Raw genomic sequence first — 27,108 nt, forward strand, 5'->3', positions numbered from 1 at the left:
TAAATTAACCACCTAGATATCAATACTAGATTTAGAGTGATTCAATAATGTCACATTTTGTATGTATGTTCATTTAATGTATGTTCATATATAAAAATCATAACAACTTATAAAAATAGATTTTAGGCCAATAAAAGTACAGATTGTGGTAAATTGGATTGTTATGGCTTCAAATAGAAGGGTAAAATATCTCTTCACTATCAAAGATACTGCACAAAGTAGAAACAGATCCTCACTAAATAGAGGTGATCACAGTCCCCCTGACAAGCACGGCTTCAAAAGGAAGAAAGGGTCAGTGAGGTTGATACAGAGAGCACACATTCTCCTACTGCCATACATTTCATTATACAAGAATGAAATACTTTGAAAAACTTTCCCACTTCATTCCACATGTCAGAAAACCTTCAGAAAAAGATCAAATGCAGGTGTTACTGAGGGTGGACAGTCATCAAGCATCTGTCACAGCAGGACTCAAATGAGCTGAACACTCTCAGAAACCAATTACTGCTATGATCTTCATTTTCAACAGTTAGCTGTACCAGAATATTTTCAATTATCTGTAACAGAATATTCTTAATGTTCATTACTGTCTTTTTGAAAGTTTATTTTATTTTATTCTATTTTAATTATTATTCTTTATTATTATTTATATTACCAATTTCCCGCCCTCTGTCACAGTTTTTATTGTGTGCACTAATATTTGGACAATATTTAAAGCAATCCAGTATGTTGAAATGAATTGGAATAGTGATTAAATAGTTAATTTACAATTTAAATTACTATCTATTTACTAATAACTAAATATTGAACGTGCATCAATACGGATATCTATCTTGTGAAGAATGATAATTTAAACTGCAGTTAGCAGTTGAAAAAATAGTGAGTTACCACTCATTTAATTTGTGTTTTCTCAATAAAGAATGTAAAATAAAAGAACTGTAGGCATGCAGCTGAAATCCTTTTGCTTTGTTGAAGTAGTGTGTGCAAAGAACCAAAATGCTCCCAATTCTCAGCTGATGCAATGTATTATAAATATTGTTGGCTTCAATGAATCAAAGAATGTGCTTTTGCAATCCTTTGTTGGTGATAGATCATTTTCATGCTGTATTAAAACCTGTGAAAAGTGACGTAAGAAATTGTGCGGTGATAGAAATATTGATGCTGAGGTCTAGTTAAAGTCCCTTTCCTGCTCACAGGTAGTTTAATAATATTACAGACATATTTTCCAACACTAAAGCATCTGTCATAATAAAAGTGACGAACAAATTGCAAAAATATTTAAATTTTTTAATAACATATTACAAACATGCCTCTCTAAAGGCATTAACTGTATTGCTCTGTTTGAGTGTTTAATCAGATTGGCAGAAATGTTATGAGCAACAAACATGCTAAAAACAAGTAATCACCTCGGTCATTATGGGTTAAACAATGTAATTAGCATGTCAGAGTAAATTAAATCTCACTGTTTATGTTAAATGTCTTACACTGTGCAATCAAACTGTAAATGCACTTAATATAATGCAATTTCAGGAAAGATTTTTCTGCACAACAACCATCATTGTCCAGTGAATAAAATATGCATTTAAATATATTAAAAGCATATATTAATTTCAAGTCCTGAAAAAAAAAAACCTTTACAAGCATGAAAACTGAAGAACAAAACAACACAATTGTGAAGCCAGTTCAATTCAATGAAACACTGGAACAATGAATAATTCAGTGGTTTGGCTCATGACTAACAGGTTAAACATATTTATTTAGGGGTCATTAAAGTGCCAGAGTCCGTGTTTATAACACAGGACACCTAAATAATGCACCACTGTATCTCGAGGGGACAATTTCACGAAATGGACAAGAAAGTTGCACTCTCAACTACCAATATATTGACTGTGTGTTTTCTCCAGGGAAACATTCAAGCTTTAGTCTTTGTACAGAGCCTCATACAAGTCATACAGCTAAATGCAAGCCATGCATAAATGACAACATCCAGCACCGAAGAATAGCTTATAATCTTTAATCAGTCATCAACACAAAGGTTCAAATAAAGGTAGGCCTTTTACCGCCTATTTCACAGGGAGTCATAATAACCATATTTGGTTTATTTGTTTAATTTTTGAAGTATTACTGTTAGTTCGCTTGAATATCCCCAAGCACAACATTTCATATGTTGTAGGTTTGATTGTGACAGGTGAGCAGAAAAAACTTATTTTGTATATTTCAGCAGGATAATGTAAGAAATAGGAAAGTCTCAGATGGTATACCATCTTATATCTGATATGTTGTACCTGCCTAACAATATGCTTTTTATTATACCTCAGAGGGCATTGTTGTTTCTCTAGATCAATTGGGACAGGGCCTAGATTGCATCGAGTAACTATATTGAACCCCTGGGTTTTACCATGATTGACTGTAATCAAGAAAAACTAAACCCAAACATTAAGGCCTGGATGCCCTCATGAACTGAAATTCTGTGAACTACTAACATCATTTTATTGTCTTGGCAGAAAGCATTGAGGATAAATATCACTATTATTCCTAAAGGCAATGAAACTACAGGGTCTTTAAATTAGTAATTTTCTAGTTCATTGACTTCTGATGTGCATCTGTAGCCAGTGATTCACTTTTTGCAATTTTGCACTTTATACTTCTCATTTTCTGTAGACTAAATTATTGCATATATTTCGGAAAATCGATTTGTGATGGGGGGGGTGTTGCATGTTCCAATCTAGCTCACAGTGAGAATACAAATTACATTGGCCATAATGCATTTAGCTTGCCAATTTGTATAGCCCCACCCCCATCACTGTCTGAAGAGAAACACCTCTGCTGGCTGAATATCCTTATCTAAGGTGTGCGTGTATAGCTATATATATATATATATATATATATATAGTTGAACATTTTCATAATATAGAGGTGTATAATTAATTGATCTTAAATATTTCAGTACACTGGAACTCACATAACCACTAAAAAATAAATAAAAAAAATGTATACATCTCTCTAATTTATATGTGGGTGAAGACATCATCATTATTGAGTCATTATGGAAGAAAAGTACAATCCATTCCATTTTCATCCTCAATTTATGATCCAGCTGCTCGTGTTCAGTTTGAGTATTTGCTGAAATAACTTTTTAAATGCTATTTTCCAAGCTATTTCAGAACTGGTAAATACTGATACTAATATATTTTTTTGTTTGTTTTTGTTTGTTAGTGGTGTATTAAACAGGTGCATAATTCATGAGGACAATAAGATGAAGAATATCCATATTTATTGATAACACAACCCTTAAAAATATTCATGAATAAACACATTAAAACCATGCTTTGCTAATTGCTCGGCATGCTGCATTTTGATGAATGCTTATCATAGACCTTGCACAAGTGATTCAGAAAACAGATTTCCACCTGCTGCCTCTTTCAGGTGCATGACTTTACAGCTTTAGGAAAGAATTATGGATTTTCTGCTTTTTTTAACGACTCAGATGCATTTTAAGAGAAATGAGTTACAGTTAGATCCTCTGACACATTCACACAATTTCCCAAAGCGTGGACCCAGTCTCATGGCGCAGCGGGACCCTACAGCACACTGAAGAAAGAAAGATCAGATGTGAAGATCATAATCAAGTTTGTTTTGAAGCAAAGTTTTAATAACTTCTAATATGACGAAAAAGAGGATATCAAAGAGATGGAGCAAAATTTACCTGTGGAATGCTACGTTTTTCTGAAGATGGCAAATGAGGCTGATATCTTCCCAAAAGTGCTGTCATAGCCTCAACCTATGCAAAAACATACGTAGGCTATAAGCAACTGAATATGAAACATATTTTTATTTATGAATAAAAATATATTAAAATTAGTGCTGTCAAATGATTAATTGCGATTAACTGCATACAAAATAAAAGTTTTTGTTTACATACTATAGGTATGTGTACTGTATTCATTTATTATGATATAAATACACATATTTACATGTACATACATTTATATATTTATATTTTACAGCCTATTATATATAAATATATTTAATATATAAACATAGCATATTTTTAAATATACACAGTACACACACATATATTATGTAAACAAATTTTTTTTATTTTGGATGAGATTAATCGCGATTAATCGTTTGACAGCACTAATTCAAATATAGCCTAAATGTAAACACAAACAAGTATGACACTTCACCAACCAATTATTCAGTGTCTGGTTTACAGATAATTGGCCACACGTTTCATTTAAAAATATAGGCACGCTACAAAGAAAAATAAACAAATATAAAAATACCTTTTATTTGGTAGCCTACTCACCAATTCGTTCTCCATTTCCTGCTGGGACAGCTGTGTGTCATCTGTGAGTTCTTGGGAAGTTTGTCCAGAGCACATGACGGTGAAGAGCCCGACTATGATCAGTCCGGTCAGGATCTCTGAGCTCTTCATGGTCCTGAGTCTGTCAGCTGCACACTGAGATGTGGAGGGTCGGGTAACTTAGTAAACACAGACTACTTAACAGTTCACTGGTTCTTTTATAAACTGATATGCCCCGCCCTGACTTCGGTTAACGGATTATATCGGGTCAGCTATTGGGTAAAGGATAGCCTATTTATTTTGTTGCCGCTGAGACTGGAGCACGAACAAGCAGGTTCAATAGGTAATTCACATGCATGCTCTCATATACTGTACCTTTGCAGGCATACTGCAGCTGTTACATGCACTAACATGAATAGAATAGAATAAAATAGAATAGAATAGAATAGAATTGAATAGAATTGAATAGCAAAATAACATTTCATGTATTATATAAGGAAAGGGCCCTCCATTATATTCCCATTCTGACATTTAGCCTACATTGACACGACTTACCCCTTAATATCTGGTACAATAGCCTATCGTGATTTAGCCTATTCATTGAAGTTAAATGAAGCTCACACTGGTGCCAGATGGTCTTGAAGCATCTTGGAGACGTTGCCACAGTTGTTCTGGATTTAGTCTGTCTAGTCTGCAAAATGAATGTTTGGAAATGTAAACTGATACTTCCTACTGACACACTACAGCAAAGATAGAAATAACTGACTTAAAACCATTTTTTAGCTGGTGAAAATACTAGTGCTCTAATAATTTTGGCCACCACTGTATCGACTACTTTTATAGGCTAAACAGTCTAAACTGTATATACATGCATTTCCTCTTGTTTAATATTTGTTTATTAACAGAAGTAGTGTCAATAAAATATAACACTACTTAATTATGATTAAGTTTGTGTTTAAAAAAATTACGATTAAATTACATTTAAATATGTAATTTATATTCTGTACATGCTTATTTGTTTTTAGAAATTATTTAAAATACAAATATTATATGAATTAATAATTATTAGTTATCCTAAGGCCCCTTGGAGGTTTGCTGGGGCCCTCTGCTGGAGAATCACTGAGTGCCTGTGGCAGACTATGACCTATACTGTGGGCAATAGAGGGCGCTGCAGTCACAGTTAAAAGTTTTGAACTGATATTCTTGAAATGGGTGTTTCCTGAAACGCATACTTCAGGATTTAGGAAGGAGCACGCCCATGACATCAGTGGGTTTTCAAGAAAAAAAGTCGCTGAAACTGTGCAGCGAAGTAAGAAGGGGGCCAGAGGTGCCTTCTCGAAGTCTAAATATAAATCCTAGAGGACAGAGATCTGGATCGAGAGCTCACAAGGAAATAAGACTTGTAAAACTTTTGAGAAAACATGTCAACTTCTGACGAGACAGACGGTTTCCGTCCTAGATATGGGTGTAAGTATTAATGCGTTTTCTTCAGGCGTTCTTCTGAAACGTGATGCTCAGTGTGTTACAAGAAAGCTACTCATTTTCGTTGAATGCAAATGCTTTGATTCAAAGAGAGTTTAATTCAATTGATTTTTAGATGTTTTATACAATTGCCTATTCTTTAATGCTCAAGTTTGCATCGGCATGGTTTACAACTTCCGCATTATAATACTGTACGTTATGTGTAGGGCACAAGTGAGCGGGATCACCTGGACAACTTTTCTAAACAGCCAAGCGTGTTGTTTTTACTGTAATTTTATATAAAGCATTGACATCCTCATTCTTTGTCTCTGCTGAACCGCAGTACTAATCAAGATTACATAAACTGAGCATCAAACGACTGTGCAAGGCCAATATACTGTCTGTAATCTAGACAAAGTCATTTGAAAAACAGTTGTTAAGTTATAAAATCTAGCCCACAATAAAGCTCTCTCTCACACACCTAGAAGTGTTGTTTTTATTATAAGAAATAAGAAAACCATTCGCCATAAACGCTCCAATGAAGGTCAAACGACACTCTCAGTGAATCTTGCTCTGGTAAAAAGCGTCTTTGTATCGCGCGCTACTATTTATTTTTCCCCTGCCTTGAGGGAAACCTCCATTAACAAACTTTTTATGGTTCGTTAGTTACTTTGTAACTGTGAAGGCGGTTAATTGTTTCTGGAACTAATACAGTTTCAGTGATCTATTTTACTAGCCGACAGCTGCCAGACCACTTATTTTCTAAGCTTGAAATATAGGGTCTATCACTTTAGTGCAGAGAATTGTGATTCATCCCAGTAAACTGAATCTTTTGAATCAATGCACTAAAAGATTCGTTTAGATTCTCTCGCTGATCCATTCAGAGCGCTTTCAGCACGTTACAGCAGTGGGTGGATGACTCGTGTTACGAACGAGTCATCGAATCACTCACTCATTCGATTCGTTAAAAACACTTGGTTGACTGAAACAAAGTTTTAAACTGCACAAGTTTTATCAAACTATACAGTCAAAATGATAGTCTAAGTAAATACAAAGTTTAATGAGCAAGTCACAGACTTTAATCCAGCTTTGAATTGTTGCAATGGTAGTAGTAGGCTAAATGTAGGTAGTATATGTAAATGTAAAATATAATATTTTTCTCTGTGTTACCTGCACCAGGATATCCCCATTTATTTATCAGTAAAAGTTATCTTGATTATGTAAAATGCGTTATCTGGTAGACTTTTGTGAAAACTACAGATTATACTTAAACATTTTTGTATCCCTGCTCACAGACAGTTCGATTAAGCCTACACTGTAAAAAGTGATAAGTTGACTTAAAAAAAAATGTAAAAAAAATTGAGGAAACCCGTTGCCTTAAAATGATTAAGTATATAATAATTTTTTTTAAAAAGTGAAGTGAACTTGACAATTCACTTAACTTATTTTTTTTTTAAATTATCATTTACTTAAATAAATGATTTAAGTAATAGGTTTACAAAATTTTTTAAAGTTAAGTCAACTTATCATTTTTTACAGTGAGTGCATTATGGATGTTGAAGTTCGCCAGTGGTGAATTACACCTTCAAGTAAACTTTAATTTTGTATGGTTATCAGTAACTTTTACACATTCAGATTTATTCTGCCCACTGTCTTTGTTTTTTTTGCAGAATTGACTTATGTGACAAACTGAGCAAACATTATTTTTGTTAATGTAGGTGCTGTAGTTAATTTTATCTGTTCACAAACTCTATCACACTTTAATTCAGTCTGAGAGACTTCAGTGCACGGAAATGAATGAGAATGATTTGTACAGAAACAGATTGTTTCACAAATGAATGGCATATTTCACTTACGGTTTAAAACTAGATATTACTGTAGGTAGGGTAATGCAGGCTTGAGTCTGTTGACCTCTGAACAACGATCATTTAGTGGTTGAATCATATCATTTTATTATCTTCAAGACTTTGTTTTTCTCTGTATGCAATGGAAAAATGGCATCAATGGTCTTGTTCTTGGAAAACCTTTAAAGAAATATCTGAAAAATTCACAGAGGAAGGGTATCACTGGAAGTGACGTAGTATCTAAGGATTGTCCTCATTATAGTTCAGTTCACGTCTGAACATGCAAACAGTTCATTTGAATTGGGGTTCTTTGCAGTTTGTGGCAGGGCAAATGATTGTTTGAGGTTTCATAATTCAAGACTACAATACTGTTATGATCTTACTCTCATTTAAACGTTAATATTCACAATTTAGGATCTACTTGCAGACTCGGATGAAATCCAGTGTAAGAGTTAGAGCTTTGCAGCCTGATTTAATTCCTTAATGTTTGTTTTCCAACAGATGTTTGACTTAAAATTGCATCTTGGATATTATTAGGGTCACATTTGCAAAACTACAAATAAAGTGGACCATAACAGTTCAGATCATATTTTAATATTTCTGCAAAACTCTAGAGACAGAAATTAAGGATTTTTTTCAAATCTTATAACTTAGACAGGGTGTCGCCATATTTGGTTTTTTTTATAGGCATGAAAATGAGGCTGTGAGAGGCGGAAGTACTGTTGTTTAACAACATGACAATTCTAAGTAATGGACCTTTATACAGCCTATGCTATTGAAAAGACTGAAAGAATTTTCATTCCAATCTAAATATGGCAATATTGCATCTACTCTGACAGGTTTTTCCAAAGTTTCCTCCTCCTTTTTTTTTTTTTAAATTCTTTCTGAAATATGTGCAGCTATTTACAGCAAAGAAATAGATTTATCTTCTTTTTCCACATGACATTAAACCCTATTAAATGATTTCAGTATGTGGAATAATCACAGGTCTTAAGGTTGCTAGAGGTCAAGCACGCAAGACATGTTATACATTACAAAGTTTGCATAGAGTGTAGCAGTTGAATTACATTTTATTTGAACCATTTCTGTGCCACTACATCTAGTGGGTATGTACAGTATGTGACAAATATCTATATATTACTGTTCAAAAGCTTGTGGTTGGTAAGTTTTTGAACAAATACGCACTTATATGCTGGCCAAGAAGACTGCCTTTATTTGATCATAAATACAGGAAAAAGAGTAATATTGTGAAATGTTGTTTTTATAATTATAGCCATTACTCCAGTCTTCACTGTCACATGATCCTTCAGAAATCAGTTTGATTTGCTGATTTGTTACTCAAGAAACACTTCTTATTATCAGTGTTGAAAACAGATGTAATGGTTAATATTTTTTAGATTTTTTTTCAGGATTCTTGATGAAAGGAAAGTTCAAAAACCTATATTTATTTGAAATAGAAATCTTTTGTAACATTATAAATGTCTTTACTGTCACTTTTTGTCTTGAATAAAAAAAGTCTTGCTGACTTCAAATTTTTGAATGGCTGTGTATATGTAAGTTTCACATCTCTGTATCTCAAGCTCTCTGAAGCGTGTGTTTCAATCTCATGTCTTGTATATCTGCCCCTCTCATTTTAGCTGTTCTGGATGGCGTGGAGCGGCTCACCGCTGAGGAGATGGATGAGCGGCGTCAACAGAACATGGCCTATGAGTATCTGTGCCACTTGGAAGAGGCTAAACGGTAAGAGACTAATTCTCCATTTCAGCCCCTCTGCACTTATGTTAATTCATGACAGATAACACCTAGTGTTTCGCTTAAAATAGCAGTTTAGCTTTCAGTTGGTGGTTGTTTAATTGCTCTGTGATGAATGCCTGTCACATGATTGTGGGTGTTTTCACTGCATGTCCCAACAAGACCCCACTACAGTGAATTTCTAAATAACCCAGACTCTCCATGAAGCTCTGAATTCCTATTTCAGTCTATGGCTTAAACCCTAAAGAGAGAATTCACCCGTAAATTCTGTCATCATGTACTCACCCTCACATCATTCCAAACCTGTATGACTTTCTTTTTCTTTGGATCATAAAAGAAGATATTTTGGAGAATATTTCAGCTGCTTGTTTTCCAATTAAGTTTTGGACTGTGTGGACATTTTTAAAAAATATCTTCTTTTGTGTAATGTAGAAGGTTGATAAGAATGTGGATAAGAAAATAATTACAGAATTTAAATTTTTGGTGAACTATTCCTTTAATTGACTCAGATTGCAAAGAAAATGAGATATGAGAGAATTTTTTGAAAATAAAAAATGCAGTACTGTTCAAAAGTTTGTGATCGGAAAGATTTCTTGTTTTTCAAAGTCTCTAATGCTCACCAGGGCTGCATTTGTTTGATTAAAAATACAGTAAGAACAGCAATATTATGAAATATTATTACAATTTAAAATAGCTGTTTCCTATTTTGTTGTATTTTAAGATGTAATTAATTCCAGCCATTGCTCCAAGTCTTCAGTGTCACATGATACTTCAGAAATCATTCTGATATGATGATTTCCTGCTCAAGAAACATTTATTTTCATTTATCATTATTATCAAAGTTGCAATCAGTTGTGCTGCAGTTTCTATATTATATATATTTTTTGAAAACTGTTATACATTTTACGATTCTTTGATAAATTCAAAAGAACAGCATTTATTTGAAATAGACTTTGGTAACACATGTTTTTACTGTCTCACTTAAACAATTTAATGCATGAATAAAAGTACATTTCTTAAAAAAAAAAAAAAAACACTTACTGACCACAAACATTTGATTAGTAGCACCAAAAATGCTAATGGGTTGTGGGTGATTGTCATAGTTTTTCTTTGCGATTGCTAATGTGTTTTAGTGATTTGAAGCATGCTGCTGCTGTGGTTCCAAGGGCATTCTAGATCATTTCTTGGTCCAGTTTGGTTGACTTAGAAAAGTAATAACACGCCTCTCATCAACAAGTCACACATTTTGAGGAACCACAAAAGATGTGTGAGGACTTCACTTGATGTGATGTGAGGACACATCAAAGTTAGATACTAAAGGTAGAAGTCTCTGCTCTGCTGTATTTATATTTTCTGATCATTTGGAGGTTATGGAGGCTATGGCCTGTCAGTGCACTCATTACATACACACACAGACACGTCAGTGGTGCAAGAGGAAGTGAGTCAGTCCCTGTTGATTTCAGTATCTCACTCTGTAGCTGTGGCAACATGAGGTTGTCATAGAGACTGGTTCCGGTGTCTGCGTGTTTGAGGGAATGAGTGCGTGACATAGTGGGAGAAAAAGAAACTCCACTGTATTCGTATTGGGCAGATAAGTTCAGAATAGTCAAAGTCTTATATTAGCGTTCAGGTGTCCTCATTTGTCCTGCTGTCACTTCACATCTTTACAGTTTGACTGCACTTTAATAAATCAGCTAAAACACCAACAACACCATTGCTATTCTCAACGTCATCCATCAGGCTTTTGCCTGGAGGACGAGAGAAAGTTTTCTTCTCAGGCCTTGTTGAGCTGACAATATTTGCCCTCGGGCTTGATTCAGAAATGCTGGAATGCTTGGAGTTTGAAGCGATCGTGACGTGCAACAGTCTGTGATATGATGGGAATTTCACAGGTTTATATGCGGTGTCTGAAAGCAAATGCTTGTGAATTTGTGTTAGTTGTTAGAATACCAAAGTGCAGATCTAACCAAACGGGCTTCAGTGATATGGTTTATTTCCATATCACTGACTGCTATAAAGCCTGAAGGCCTGCTCTGTGTGATGATGTGCTCAAGTGAATTGTGTGTGTGTGTGTGTGTGTGTGTGTGTCTGAGCTGTGCAATGCAAATTCTGCACCTACAGTATTTTATCCTCTCTATTTCCATCCGTCAACTGTGCCATTTCTTATTTTACACTCTTAAGAAAAATGGTAATCTAAACCAGATTAGGGTTCTTCTGCTTGTAACAACAGCAGAAACTTTTTATACGGTTCCATAGAGAACCATGCGTTGAAAGTGCTATAAAAAACTTAAATAATAGTTATTATTAGTTTTCATATTTAAACGTATTTTAATCTCTTTATTTGTCTGGGTCCGTTAACACCATATAGCCTCTATTAGGTTTACATTAATAAACCTGACAGTAAGTTGTGCCAATTAGGGACTTTTATTTTGTATTGACATGGGAAATTGTACTAAAAATGAATTATTACATAACAAAATAATAATAATAATAAAAACACAAGAGCAAGCTCCAGTGAAATATCTTCATAAGCCATTATCTTTCATTCTTCACAGATGATGAGGTTGTGAGATTTGGCAGCATCTATCGGTGTAGAAATTAGTGCAATTATTCGAAATTCAATTTCGGCCTCCAACGATCATGAAAATCACTCCTCCATAAAAGCCCTTTTTCATGTGTAAATCAGTAAAATCATGTAACGCGACTTTTGCAAAATGGGATGTGCTTGATTTACTAAAGTTGATTAGATTTATTAATGTTTTTAAAAGCGTGAAAGAGAACTTACGCTGTTCCTCAGGAGGCTTGTTGCGCTCAGAGACAGACATGTAAAGTCATCTTTTACCGCCTAAACGGTCAAATACACCCAAAAATGTGCCAAAACGCGGCGCTTAGTGATTATTCACATAAACCTAACGTAAAATGTAATATCAAATGGGATAGCATTAATATTTTTGTTACTGTTTGTTCCATGTTTATACATAAACCAAAGAAATAATCAAAAACTCTATATCCCTGAGCTTAAGCATAGAATGGTTCTTCAGGGCAATATGTTTCTAAGTTGAACTATTAGCCTAATATATGTAAAGAACCTTTAAATAACAATATGTTTTAAAAGTGTATATGATCTCATCTCAAAATTAGAATAATGTGAGCACAGCAGAAGGGGAACTGCTGTAAAATTGGCTTAAAATAAGGTCAAGAAGCAAGGTCACAGCTGTGCAGGTAGAGCTAGTAATGGATTACACTTGGGAGTCAGTCATTTTTGATCACCTAGCAGGTCAGATGCTTTTTTTTTTTTGTTTGTTCATTTTACAATTCTGTCTAGTGAAGTGCTCTCGGGGAATGTTGTCTAACATGTCTCCAGTATGCTGTCTATTCAAAGTCATGCCCAATCCAATGTCTCCAGCACGGTCTTCCAAGGGAAACGTAATTGGGTGATCTCATTGAAAATCTACTGTAAATAAACTTGAGTGACAGAAAACAAAGGTGGCTTTGTAGGTTAGGGTTGCATGATTCATTGAAAAAAAAAAAAAAAAAAATTGAAATCACAGTATGGCAACATCGTTTAGCTGAAGTTCAAAGCATCTTCTCTATATGAAATCTCTGTATCACGACGTCAACAGGCAACTTGCTGTAGTTTTTCAAAGTGTTATGCAAACCTCTCATTTCGACTGTTGTTAATTGTAGGTTTCTGTTCTGTAAATGTGGAGAATAGATCGATGCTGAGGATACAGGGAAAGAGAAGTGTGAGAGGGTTGTGAGAAGATAACCAATAGAGTATATGTGTGAGCACAGTTGTCCATGAGGCAGTATGGTTCACCGCTGCTATTACTGACATTCACGCTGGGATGTGTGAATATTTGGTTCAGCCCTTCAGAACTGCCCCACCCCTCTCATAACCTCTGTTGTTTTCTTGTGCTAGTATCATGTCAACACAAAGTGGTTCATTTCATGCTCCACTTTTTCCTCAAGAAAAATGTTTAGATCAGATATATTAATATTTAGAACTATTTTGTGGCTAATACAGCATCTTATACACTTAAATTGATTATTTGTTCCAAAATGGAACACTTTGTTTTGAAAAGCATTGTGTTAATTTATGCCTCTGTCAGACTGATAGCAGTTTTATTGCTGTAGGTCGCCAGGTCAAAGTACTGTTGGTCAGTAGTAGTCCTGCATCTGCATATTATTGGTGGGTTGCCTAACTGGCCAAAAGTTTTAAAAATCCCATCAAAAATAATGTTTTGACAAGGAATCAGGAATTTTCTACTGCTAAAAATGAGTATACACTGTAAAGGTCCTTGCACACTGAGTCCGTTTTTTCGCATTTGTCATCCTTTCCTATCAAAATGCTTGCTACGGTTGCGAAAACGCAGAAAATCGAACCTGATCCAAATTTTTTTTTATAATGGACGAAAGTTCCCGAGGCAGTGTGTAAATGTGATTGACACAACGTGAGGTAGTATTTATTTTTTAACGTGCAAAAAATTTCAGTGACCTTTAAACATATTGTTTGTTTAACATGGTTGCCTTAGAGTTGGTTGAAACTAAAAATGCAAGTTATAAAGAAAGCGATTGGTTTAATCAACAGAATCCTAAAGTATTGGAACATTAATTATTAATTAATTATAATGATTTGATACTAAAGTAAAAGACCGCTTCTTAAACCAGAGAAGGTGAACATGTTGGTATTGGTAAGTCCTGTCAGTTTAGTTTTAGTTTTACTTTTCTTTTTGTTTTCAAGTTACGTTATGGAGGCTTTCCTTAATTAAAAAAAAATATTATTATTTATTTGATTCCTCAGTGTTTGCTAAACATTCTGTAATTTATTAGTCGGTATATAATACAGCATGTGTGATGTATCCTATGCCATGCCTCGTCTTATTCATTTTTGTTAATAAATGTTATGCAAGCTAGTTTGTCATTGTAGCCTACTGTTTTATTGTTTTAATTAAGAATAACAATGAATCCATCTTTTGTTTGTCTTAAAAAGTGAAAGGTGTATAGATATTTAAAATAGACAATTATCTTTTCTTGTAAATCATGACACCAAGATCGCGAATTTGAAAAGTGAAAGCAGGAATTCCTGTTCACAAAATTTAAATCACAAATAATACTGATGAAAAAGAACGAGTTGAATGTTCAACACTTTTGTTACCATATAACTATAATAAAAGTTCATCAGCATGCATTGATTAATCAAATGTTGTAGCGCAAAAAAAAAAAAAAAAAAATTGCGACCAAATTATGTGCTTGTGCGACCAACTGAGAAAGTGCGACCAGTGGGAAGAATGAGTCTAGAGCAGTGGTTTTCAAACTTTTTTCTGAGCGACCCTATTTTTGTCTTTTTAAATTGACTCGACCTATATATATATATATAAATAAATAAATAAATAAATAAATAAATAAATAATATACTGTGTATGTGTATATATAATATATTTATTGATTGATTGAAATATTTCTTTCTTTCTTTCTTTCTTTCTTTCAAGAGATCGGTCTGTAGCGCAGTTGTCTTTCTTTCAAGAAAGACAACTGCGCTACAGACCGATCTCGAGTACCACCGTAGAGCTCCGGAAGGATGCTGTGTTCCAACATCAAATCACTGTCGGTGCTTCTGCAGTTAGTGAGGGTGCTTGCCTTCATGCACATCTATTCTGACATATCATATTTTGTCCAATCCATAGTTATGATTATCACAATGTCATTGCGATTTCAAGAGAATATGTGGATGTCACTTCCGAAAGTTTGTTGCAACTTAGTACGCCACATTGGTCCTCTTATCAGCATGAAAAACGAAACTTTTATTCAAATTATGAATGGAGGCTATATACAGCAAAGAAAGCGCACAAAGTGTGCGTCCTTAAAAAGCTGTCACTCATTTCAGTTTATCGCGATCTCTAATTCCGCTATAATCAATGAATCCGTCAACACAGCACAGTTAATCTCTTATTTACATCACCTACACTTTGTTCATTATAATCAGAGGATTCGCGTCGCGAGCTTCCAGAACTCTGGACTGAACAAGAACACTCGCGTTCTGAGCGAGTGCAAACACAAATACACATTTGATTCTGATCTGAGGTGGCTGCCGGTTACTTTCGTTTTGTTGTTTATGTTATTTAATTGCTTCTTTCCTGAGTCTTGAACTTGGTTACATACGTTTTCCTTAAATCATCCTGGCGACCCATTTTTTAAATCTCGACCCAGGGTTTGAAAACCACTGGTCTAGAGCCCTGATTTGTATAAAGTTACACTTGTCAATTCATTTATAGACACGCCCACATCACTTCACTCCACCACTGGTGCTGTTGCTCACGTCACTGAAAAGTCACTTTATTCCTGCACATCACTGTCAGCTTGATGCCATTTAGGCTCCAGTTTCCAGCTGAAATGCTGTTCACCACCACAAAATCCTGAGAACTGAATACTATTTTCCACTATTCATTTTTTTTTATTTTTGAGTGGTAAAATTGAGGCAGACTGAGAAAGGTCAGTTTTAATGACAGTTTGCTTGTCTGTCCAAATGTTTTATTAATTGCCACACAAAAACAGTGACCTGTTTCTCTTTTTACAAAAAATCACTTCATGCAATTTCCTGTTGAGCTACAGGCGGTCTTAAATATGCTCTCAAGTGAAGTAGAGAAACCCCTCCTCTCTGTGTGTGTGTGTGTGTGTGTGTCTGTAGGGAATAGAGCTGTAATATAACAATACAGGGGATGTGGGGAACTGTGCAATACACTGCCGCTTCCTTACATCCTTTTAAAGATGCATTAAAACACAATACAACAGTGTCTGCCTGAAATGAAAACTCACCCTATCTTTGTTGTAAATGAATGCTATAAATTTTATTGTGAATGATTCATCCGTGTAAATGTTGTGTAATTTTATATGTAATCAAAACTTCATAACTTTGTGACTTCTCTATGGTGATGTATGCGGTACTTCTCAATCAACTGCAAACTTGCATTTATTTTTGAGCGCAGCGCCAAAATCTCAAAATCCAATCAATAACCGATGAATTTAACTTAGTTCCCACACTTTTTTGGGGGTTTTTTTGACAACACTTGAATGTACTTCAATAACTGTTGCTACTCCCCTTTCGTTGCTACTTTTAACTCTATGGACAGCATCTGTGGTAGGCTATTGATTTACCCCTGAAAATGATTTAGACTTGTTCCTTAGTTAAAAAAATTTATGTTTAGGTACCTCAAATTCAGTCTAAATTCAGGAGTCCTTATCTGATACCAAAATGATTCTCAGTGCATCTCAATTTTTGTCTGCAAAAGTGTAAAGCCATTTTTGGTGGCTAGGATGGTTTATCATCATGCATCATGCAGCTTGTTTCCTTGGCTCAACCTGAAGTTTGAGTCTTACTTTTAAAGTTGTAAAGTATGTTCACTCTGTAAACTTCCCATTGTAAGTGCATCACTGTAAACACATTTCTTGTTCGTTTGAAACTGAAGGATGTGGCGGAATCATTCTGTGAGTATAGTCTGCATGTCACAGATGTTATCAGTGGATGTTACCCAGAATATTCCTGTACAAGTGTACAGACTCCACTGTATATTGTGCAACATATGGCTGCAGTGGCAGCACTGCTAAATACTGTATCCGTAGTGATTTGACACATTTCTCCAAGGCGATATTGTTGGCCTATATTGTAATTATGGACATTAAGTTTTACTGTTTGGTCAATACGTTTCGGAAACAGGACTTGTATTATTTTGATAGCTCTGAGAACCACCCAACTGCAGATGCACATGAGTTCTCATTCTCCAATCTCCGTCTTATTTTACTGTCTTTAGCCCTATTCGGATGGGACTAGTTTTCTAAGCTATGTTTGACTTTCGATTCTTATCACCTGACATCTGCGATTTTCATGTACGTGTTTATTACAGAGGTGGAAGGATCTGTTTTGTACATCTGGGCGTTTCAGAGATCACGCGCTCTGTATGCGTGCATTGTGTATAGTCATTCGGATTGATTACCATAATCACAGTTTTACTACAAATACCATGGTGAAGCTAAATGGCTAGTATAGCAAAACCATGTTAATGTTTGGTTACTTTAGTTATTTATTTGTAAGTACACCCATGTTTAATTTTCATAAAGGTACATATGTAATTAAAACATGATGTAATTGTGTGCAGAAATGAACGTGAGTAATCTTATCTGACGCTGATATTACAATAGCCAGTCTTAACAGTTTAGTGATCTGGCTCTTGATTTTATTGTTGTTGTTTTTTTATTTCTTTGCCGGAAGGCAAATATATCAAATATGTGCACGGTAAGAACGTCTACGGTAATTCACGTTGGCCAAAACACACAAGGACAATATCACCGGCTATCACAGACATTCGCATTCGGACGGGATTAGTTTTCTCAGAGGATCACGGAGTTTGCTGAAAAACAGTAGGTAATTTGCTCTGGAATTATTACAGAGGTTGTGTGAGGAAAAACACAGACGTGGCAGATTCGGACGGGATTAAAATCACCAAGTACGTCTGTGAAACACACATTTCTCTAACGACCCCCTGTAAAACTAGTCCTGTCCGAATAGGGCTTTTGCTTAAACTTTTTTCTAAAAATTGAAAGGCAATTACTATAATATTTCTTCATATATTGTTGGCATCAGCAAATACCCATTTTAAATATCTTGAAATGTATAATAAACGTTTAATGCCACAAACCTCATAAACTATAAATCCAGCTGTTAGATCTTGTGTTCGTTGCCTACATAACTTTGTAATGTGTGTGTGTGTGTGTGTGATTGCCCTTCCGTAAGGAATATCCGAGCCGTGAGAGTTGGATGTGGACAGGAGGTTTCGGCTGTCACTGGACACCCAAATGAACAACTTTAAATCCTTGATTTCAATCTATTCTCCGCTACATCCAGTTTGCTATTGCCATATATTTAGCATGTACTGTAGGCTTGCTGCGATGGTCTGTGTTTTCGGTTTTACCTGTGTTAAGCTGCAACACCGGTTTTATTTATCATTTAGTTCAGTTAGAGGACAGACACTATTAAAAACTGAATGTGGCTGCTCAATGCAGCATACCGAACGACAGTGGCATCACAGATCAGGAGCAGAAGTCAGATTTCATTTATCACGTGAGGTGAGAAAGACAAGAGGATGGCAGAAGATTTAGTTTAGAAACTAAATGCAAAAGCGCCTGTTTGGCAATATTTTTGATTTTGAAAAGCCTGTTTACTTTTGCTATTTATCTAAGGTGATTTTGGGAGTTTTTTTATACATCCAAAATTTCTTATTTATTTGGTTCCACGGTGTTTGCTGATTTTTACTTTATTTAAAATTTGTGTTTTTTATTAATTTTATTTTACATCAAGGTGTATATGCCGCGCCCCCAAGCTTTCTTATTCGTTTTGCTAATAAACGTTTCAGTTTTATATATCCATTTAAACTTTGTGTAGCCTAAGTAATTTATTTTATATTGTTATTTTATATAGCATGGTGTATTTTTATTCTTTTTGTTAATAAAAATTTTATGAGTTTGACATTGTATTTTGTTGTTGCTTGAATCGAATCAATGCCAAATTGCTGCTAATTTGTTACTTTGTTACGCCATTTATTACTTAAAGAACACTTCAAGTACTTCTTCAATACCACAGCACAAACTACTAGCCTAACTAATAGTGATTTACAAGTTCAAACATAACAAGTGAACATTCTGGAATATGAAAAATACACAAAAAAGCATAGATAAATACAATAGAATAAAGTTACAAATAAAATAAGATTTAACCGTAGTATTCAGGTACATAAAATGTAGTAATTAAGTGTTAAATAACACTGAATAGTGTTCACTGTATACATTAAATATAGAATGGTCTTTGTTAAAGCTGTGTTTTGTTGTTTGATTAACAAACCAGAAGGTATTTATAGGGTGCTGTCACTTTAAGACTGAAAGCATGGCTCTAATATAATGATACACATCCGATTTCATTCTGTTTACATTCATTTCACTCAAGACATAACAGACTGTGTTTATGAGAATACTTGCCGAAACGGTTATTTTGAGATAATTTTGTGTGTATGTGTCCATTTCAAGCGCAAGAAGACATGAAAGGGAACTGAATTCTGTCTTCAGGAAACTAAGTGAGTGCCTCTTTCACTTGAATGATTTGAAATTACTTGAATGTTTAAATTGGCAAGACTTAGAAACCCGTTCATCATGATAATGATTAAACTTCACTGCTAATCCATGAGTCACATGCACGCTGAACCAAGGGGCCTGGTCTGTACAGATCAATTACGATCCGTTGAACCCCTAATTACCTGTAAATCACTTGCCAATGGCCGTGAGACAGTAAATGGCAGCAGTTAATGGAGAGAAAATGAATACCTTTGGTGTCAGGGAGGGGAACCGATGACACTTCGCTCTCTAACTTCTGCTGTGTGATATAATTATATCATTCTACAGAAACATGAGGTCATTGTTCATTATGTGATTTGCTTTAGTACGGCTCTCATTCACTCGCACATTTAACAGCCTCTCCCTTGTTTGGTCAGGAAAGAACCCACACCTCTGTGTTTGGCCGCCCCACCCTTCATTACCCGCTGCTTTCCCTCAGCAATCCCTTCACAGGTGCTCTTCCCAGGAAAATGGCAGCATCCACTTTGCTTTGACTTTAAGAATGATTGCCTTAGTCAGTATTTTTATTATCAATCTGAAGTTACTTAAAAAAATTTTCTTTGACGCATGTTTAATTTGGACTTCTTAGGGCTAGTTGTTGCTTTATCTGACATTTTCTGTGAGAATATGTGGGAGTGAGATTGAGGGGAAAAAATCCTTCCGTGAAGCCCCCTATTTTTTTTTTTCTCTCTTGAAACGCATAAATACTGTACAGGATCTCTTGACCCCTGGGTCGCAGCTGTGATATCAACGAAACAAGCACACACTAAGTCCATTGTCATACACTAAAATGAGGAAGGGGAGACAGCTCTTTTTGAAACCACAGCCCCATTTTGATGCCTCGTCTTGTCTGTAATGTTTGGGAAATTGGAGATTTTGGCGGCAAGGTCCATTTCCTCTGCTCCAAATGCTTGTAGCAGCCCCAGAAGTAGGATATGAGGGCGCTTAAGCTCTTAAAATGATTGAATGTCATTGCATTAGGTAACTAAAATAAGTAATATTTGCTTTGATGTTAGGGATGTAACAATTCACTTAACTCACAATGCAATACAATTTGCTATACTGATTTCACAATACAATTTTCTCACATTTTTGTTTTAACAAATAAGATAAATCTCTTCATATAAACAAACGAAGGCTTTCCCTGTGCTCTTTCCATTTAAAATTAGAGACAATCACTGCATTTTAATACTGATCCAAACAAAGATGCTGCATACATGCAGCACGAGCAGTTTTTAATCTAAATTAGTTTATCATTTCAAAATTTGAAGCAAAAACAGAATGGTCTGACTTTAGTTTTATAAACTCCTACACCCAATTGTATAGCGATTTGTTTAACATCTCAACCGATTTGAGTTGTCACACATTTGCATCGATATTCAACTGGGTCGAGGGTACATTGTTTCTGTCACAGAGGGAGTTTTGGTTCCTTGCCGCTGTCGCCTCTGTCAATCTCTATCTCTACCGTTTATGTGAGTATTCACCCATTTTTAATAATTAATCATTTTTGGACCGTTCGAACACAATAAGCTGTGTAAGAAAAGTCAATTCAGTATGCTATCTGAGTGAGGCAAATTTGAATAACTTGCTTAATATCGTGAAGCAACAGTGTGGATTAAGTTCTCCAGTGCTTCCCAAATGTATGTAGTATGTGTGATGTGTCAATAGTTACTTTAAACTGAAGACTTGGCAAACATGAAGCAGTTCATGGGGGTGTTTCTGGGTGAGTGAGTTTCAGACTTCCTGTTGAGAGGTGAATCGGCTCAGTCTGTGAGTGTCTGCGGCACCTGATCATGGAGGTCATCCTGCACTGAATTCCTCCGCTGCAGCTGAGCATGTAATGGAGCACTTGGCTACTGCACGCTGTGAAACACTCTTTCTTTATGCCGGGGCTTTTCCTGTCTTTATCTTTCTCCCATAATCCAATCTTTTTTTTAATGTTTTTATGGTTACATGAGGTTAAATGTAGTTCTTATAGTTTTTGCTGTCACAGTGAAAGACTGCTGAGAAAGGCTGGGTGAAAGTAGGTGTGCCTGTGCCTTTTATAGGTGTGCCAGTGAGATATTTCAATGTGGTCAGATAAGCTCCACCACTGATTTGCCTGTGCTTTGCCCATCTGAACTGGTGCAGATGCAAGAATCAACATGTACAGCTGCTTGTTTCATGGTATAGTCTGATTTTAGTGAGATTAACATTTAGATCATATTCATTAGTAACAGATTTGAGAACAGCTGCTTTTCCGTAGTCGATCGACAGTCTTCATCAGTATGACAAAGTATATGTGACACAATGCGTAATCGAATATTTGGAGGATTAAATGGATGTGGTGGTCACCTGTTGCGGCCAATTGTTGCCAGTTAATGTGTACTTGCCGGATAAAGCCATGCTACAGTCACATTTTCTTGGACTGTTTTTCTGACGTTGCAAAATAAGAGGTTTGATTTCAAATGAGCTAAAGCATATACATGACTTTTTAAAGTGAAATTCTTGCTTGAGCTAACTGAAATCAAACTTTTGTATTGTAAGTAGTTTTGATCAGAGGCAAAGATCTAAGGGGATTTTTAAACAGGATAATTTATAACTCATTTTGTTTTACGGAATATTCTTAGATTTTTGTTGTGCAGATTTTTCAAAGTAATGCTAAAACATCTTACAGATTCTGCAGGGGAAATGTAAACTTATGAGCATAATTGTAACTGCCTGTAACTGTAACTGCTGGAGCAGTGGTTGTATGGACGCCCTCTAAAGGCTCCACCCGCTCACGCAGTTCTGTGTTGTGATTGGTGGAGTAACTGTCTAGGAGTTTGCCTTTTGAAGTGTTTTTTTTTTTTTGTATGAGTGAGGAAGTGACTGTTTGTGGTTTGCAGCTGTGAGGCAGTTAAAAAGTGCAGTTAATGTGTTGATATCCATTGAGTCCCAGTCAAAATAGTTTACTGATAAAACATTTATTGATGAGTGGTAGTTAATGAGTATTTTGTCCTGTGATTGTTTCGCTTGAAAGGGTCTTATCATACTACTTTTTAATTTTCTCACTTATGTTCATTAAGGTTAAGTTTTTTTTTTTTTTTTTTTTTATTTCTTTCTCTTTCTTGGAATTAGATATGTTGTTTTTTGTTGTTGCTGTGACTTTAAGACTCCCTATATAATCTATATAATGCCCGGCCTTTTCACACATGACAAGTGAAACGGGTCTCACTGATGGGCTACAGATGTTTTCTGGTCCAGTATAGTTTTTAACTGTCCTAGCCACTGTCCCAGACACAAAACCATCTGGACTGAAATCTGCCTCTCAAACTGTTAGACAATCTGCTGTTTAGGAATAACAGTATCTTATCAGTTCTTCTTCCTTCCTCATTACCGTACTGTGACAGGGTCGACCAAGTATCTCAACGCTGATTATGTGTCATTGTCATGAAAATGTGTGAGGTCAATATTCTGACTTCATAGATCTAAATATGTACTTTTTGTAATGGAGAGGATGATTTTCATTCTTAAAGTCACAGTTGTTTTTCATAGCTTTTCAAACCAGGGCTAGGCGATATAGCTATTATTGCGGTAATATTGCTGATATTCAGTGTATCATCCAGCCCTGCTTTAAACTTATTCAAAAAGATTGTGGAAAAATAAGCCATAACACGAGGATTGTGTAATTTTAATGTTCTCACGATATGAAATATTTTTCTTGGAGCGTTACAAAACAGAAGCGGAAAGCCCTCATGTGTCTTCCTTGGGAGACAGTGAGCTCACTCTCACCTCTTCCTATTGGAGTGACCTTTGAACTGTGCGGCTTCAGTCTTCCTGTGTCACATTGAAAGGAAGTCCTTTGTAGTAGATACTGTTACACATTCTCAGCTTCAGTCTTAGTTATTTTTGGCTTAAGTTTGAAATGTCTCCAGATTGTATGATGTAATTCATGAGTAGTTTTTTTTTTTTAGATTTTATTCTGAGTCGTTCCTAAGGCCCGTTAATAGCATCGACGTGGGTGTGTCTCCTCTCTGTGTGTGCGCGTGCGAGTGCAGGCATGTCCGTCCCAAAGAGCCATTGCAGAGTGAAAAAGAGAGGCAGAGAGAAGGTTGTTGGGCTGCTGCTATCAGTATGTGTTCTGTGTGGGCACTCACAGATCAGGTAGAGGTATTGGTATTGTTATCCAAGGCCTTGTCTTTGATTTGTTTGGCCCTCTCAATCATTTTGACATTGACGAGCGCTGTTAGATCTCTGAGGCAGACCAGCAATTTTGCCATTCCTATCTAATGGGCGATACTTGTGCCCCTCAATGTTGTGGCTCTGCTACTTTGTAATTTCCACCACATTTTGGATTATGCATTTTGTTTACATTTTATTACATTTTAAACATGGAGTAAATGGATAGTGCTTTGCAGTCCTCCATCTCGCGCGCCTACTGATGACAAAAAAGTTTTCATATCAGTTGATTTCAATAATTATCACAGATTTTTAATTTTTATTTCTTTCAAGTTAAGGCAGATTTTTACTCCTATGTGAAAGTTGTAGAAACTAGGCCATTGCTCGTGGTTTAAAACTGCTCTTTATGGTCAGACAAACACCTGTGAATTCTTTACTCTTTTCCAATCATGTTCCCTCAACAAAATAAATAAATATTCTAAAATAAAAATTAATTTCTTAGTTTTCGTATGTTCTAATGAGTGATATTGTATCTTCAGTACAGTTTGCAGTGCAGGCTGCAATATTAATAATATAATTTTTTTTCCTTTTTAGAAATGCACATTAGACAGTAGCTTGAGTTGACGGTAGTAGTAATTTGAGTTAGGATGCAGATGTAAATTTATGTTCATTATCAAAAACAGTAACATCTGTAAAATTGTAACAACTTCATTTTTATATGGTGAAATGTAATTACTCTGACTGTTTTGAGTTTTATTCAAATTAACTTTTGGTCTTCCATGGGAGCATGCATTTAGGTCATGATAACCAGGTAAAATATATACCGCAATACCATGGTGAAAATGTATCTATATGGTTTCCAGGCATTTGTATGAAAAACAGTAGTCTAAATACATTTAGCATAAATGCACAAATGCTATAGCTTAATCACAGTAAAATACTGTAATTATATTCCACTACTCGTTTAATACATTTACTACATGTCTACATTAATAGTATAAAAATTAACTTGAATATCCCACAATTCTGCCACAGCACTATGGTGCAATTTGTGTTACTACAGTGAATCCATGGTAAATGATGACGAATTGGAGATTGAAAAGCCTTCTGACTGTATCGTTGCACACAGTTTCTCCTCTTTGTCAGCGCTGTTTCGTCTGGCTTTAAAGTAGTTTCTGTCATTTGTGTTTTTCACTGAATTCAAGCACTTCACACTGGATCACAGTGCTGTTTAGTGGTCGTGTGACCAAGACTGATCAGTGAGTAAACGCATCTGCTCTAGTGAGCTTGCACTGTGCTGCCTTTTGAGCTTTGAGCCGAGTGGGTAAATGGTCCGTGTGGTGCGGTTCAAATGACTAGCGCCATTTAGTTCCACTTTTGGTGCATAAGCATTATATTGAACATATATCAATATCAAAATCATTTTATCAAGCAAAATTATATCACGATAGTTATCGTTATCATTTTATCGATAAGGGAAAGGTGGGGAAAATGATAAACTCCGGTCAGGAGGAGAAGCCAACTCCTGAATAAAGAGTTCAAGAGCTGAGGAGCTGTGGGTACCAGCTATTGCAAAAATAGGCTCTTTGCTTTGGCAGCAGAGATTCTGATGACCCCCTCACCTCAATCTGCTGCTGTTTGGGATGAGGATGTTGATTAGAGTACATAGGATGATGGGTGGAAGGAGACAATCGACTGTGCTGGAAAGCTGAAGAGCCAGTCAGATGTGATGTGCCCACCGCCTAAGATCTCCTGTGACAGCGTAGGCTGCAGTGAACGCTGGGGCGAGTAGGATGACATAAATGCATTGGCAAAGGCAAAGATGGACACCGCACATTTTCTTTACCAATATGTCCAGTAACATGTCAAAGCCACTATTGAATGTTGAGATGAGTGGGATGACATATATGCTGTTGGGTCTTTGAATGACAAGCTGGAAAGCAGGTTAGAGGAAAAAAAGGCAGCGAAGAAACCCTGCAGGCTCATAAGGCATCTTTATCTTTTTAACCTGTATATGTAATGCAATTCTATACCGTGATATAAGTTTTAGCAGTTGTCGTGATATGAAAACTTTATACGTCAAAACATAAAAATGTTGTCATAATTTACTCACGCCTATCACATTCCAGATGACTTTATATCTTCTGGAAAATGCAAGTAAAATTTTGAATCATAATATTAATATTGAATTGTATTCACATGCTCTTTCCTGTACAATGAAAACATGCAGTGACAAGGCGCAGCCAAGTCCAAAAAAGCACCGTAACAGTCATCCATGTGACTTATAGCATGTCTTTTCAAATCAATATAATACATTTCTTTGTTCATAACTTAAAAAGCTAAATCATTCTTTACAAATAATTCTCCCCTCTGCTGTAGTTTTCAAATCTTATTTGTGCATATGCTTATTTAGGCTTTGTTTACATTTAATGCATTTTCTTTTTAAAGTGCATAACTTTTGCTACTGTTATGTCTGATGTCCACGCTACTCCCTCGAAAACAGACTTTTGGAAGCTTCCCGTCAATGACTTGTATGAATATGATGTGTCAGGTTCCTTACACAAAGATATTGTATGGCTTTAGGATAGCCAGAAGATATTGTATGAGTCATATGGATTACATTTATCGTACTTTTTTGTCCTTTTTAGAGCTAAACTGCCCCCTAGTTACAGTCTACTTGCACTGTATAAACATTCTTCAAAAGTTCTACTTCTGTGTTCCACAAAAAAAAAAAAAAGATTCAGGTTGGGAACATCATGAGGGTGAATAAATTAAATTATGAAAATGACTTTTGAAAATGAAAAAACTATGACTTTAAGAAACTGAAACGTTGAGCCTGCTGCTTTTCTAAAGCAAACAAAGTTAGCCTTTGCAAAGCAGACAACTAGCATTATGGAAATGACATGGAAATTTCGTGGTAATGGAAATTTGCATCGCCATCTATTGTTGCGTCACCCATCTGACCTGCAAGTGGATGACAACCTTAGCAGAGCAAGACATTTTAGTCTCGATCTCAGTTCCTGCTTTCTATTTTACAGATGTTTAATATATGAAGTATGTCAGGTTGTGTTGTTTCTGTTTTAAAACAACACTTGTTGGCCTTCATGGAATGTTTTTGTGTGAGCTTCAGCAGGTTGAAATGTACAGGAGAATGTTATCAATGTGATGGAACATGCGATGTATGTGGTATTTTGTTGGTATTTGGACACAACCCTCCTGTAATTAAACTTCATAACACATGAAGAAGAGAATAGAGTGTGCTTTAATGTACTCATTTTCATAGCATGTGTATCACTTTTTATGCTGTTTCGTTTGGATGATCCAAGGCATTTGACTTTGTATTTGAGTATGTCCCCAAGAGGTTTAACCTATATAAAGGTATTCAAATGTATTTGAAAACTGTGCCAAGCCCTGCAAGTGCATTATAATAAAGCAGTCCGACAC

General features: G+C 35.6%; 2 protein-coding genes across 2 annotated transcripts in view; one reads left to right on the forward strand and one right to left on the reverse strand.

Annotated features, from left to right (window-relative positions):
* Positions 1–3,257: 3,257 nt before the first annotated feature.
* cartl (cocaine- and amphetamine-regulated transcript-like) lies at positions 3,258–4,523 on the reverse strand. Its single transcript, XM_058782996.1, has 3 exons — positions 4,313–4,523; positions 3,707–3,781; positions 3,258–3,591 (listed from the first exon to the last, which is right to left on the reverse strand). The coding sequence occupies exons 1-3, from the start codon at positions 4,439–4,441 to the stop codon at positions 3,484–3,486; spliced, it is 312 nt and encodes a 103-aa protein (XP_058638979.1). The 5' UTR covers positions 4,442–4,523; the 3' UTR covers positions 3,258–3,483.
* Positions 4,524–5,544: 1,021 nt separating this feature from the next.
* iqgap1 (IQ motif containing GTPase activating protein 1) overlaps positions 5,545–27,108 on the forward strand; it is a 43,405-nt gene continuing 21,841 nt past the window's right edge. Inside the window, exons 1-2 of the mRNA XM_058781771.1 lie at positions 5,545–5,776; positions 9,252–9,354. Coding sequence (XP_058637754.1) covers positions 5,731–5,776; positions 9,252–9,354 — 149 coding nt within the window. The 5' untranslated portion in view covers positions 5,545–5,730. The remainder of the gene's footprint in view (positions 5,777–9,251; positions 9,355–27,108) is intronic.

The sequence above is a fragment of the Onychostoma macrolepis genome, chromosome 07 (assembly GCF_012432095.1).
Source record: "Onychostoma macrolepis isolate SWU-2019 chromosome 07, ASM1243209v1, whole genome shotgun sequence".
NCBI classification, from domain to species: domain Eukaryota; kingdom Metazoa; phylum Chordata; class Actinopteri; order Cypriniformes; family Cyprinidae; genus Onychostoma; species Onychostoma macrolepis.

What these genes read in the sequence shown, in the direction of transcription:
- cartl (XM_058782996.1), bottom strand. Translation starts at nt 4,441, where the DNA reads ATGAAGAGCTCAGAGATCCTGACCGGACTGATCATAGTCGGGCTCTTC. An exon ending in AGGAAATGGAGAACGAATTG is followed by an intron (nt 3,782 to 4,312) that starts GTGAGTAGGCTA and finishes GTTTTTGCATAG; the next exon opens with GTTGAGGCTATGACAGCACT. An exon ending in AAAAACGTAGCATTCCACAG is followed by an intron (nt 3,592 to 3,706) that starts GTAAATTTTGCT and finishes TTCTTTCTTCAG; the next exon opens with TGTGCTGTAGGGTCCCGCTG.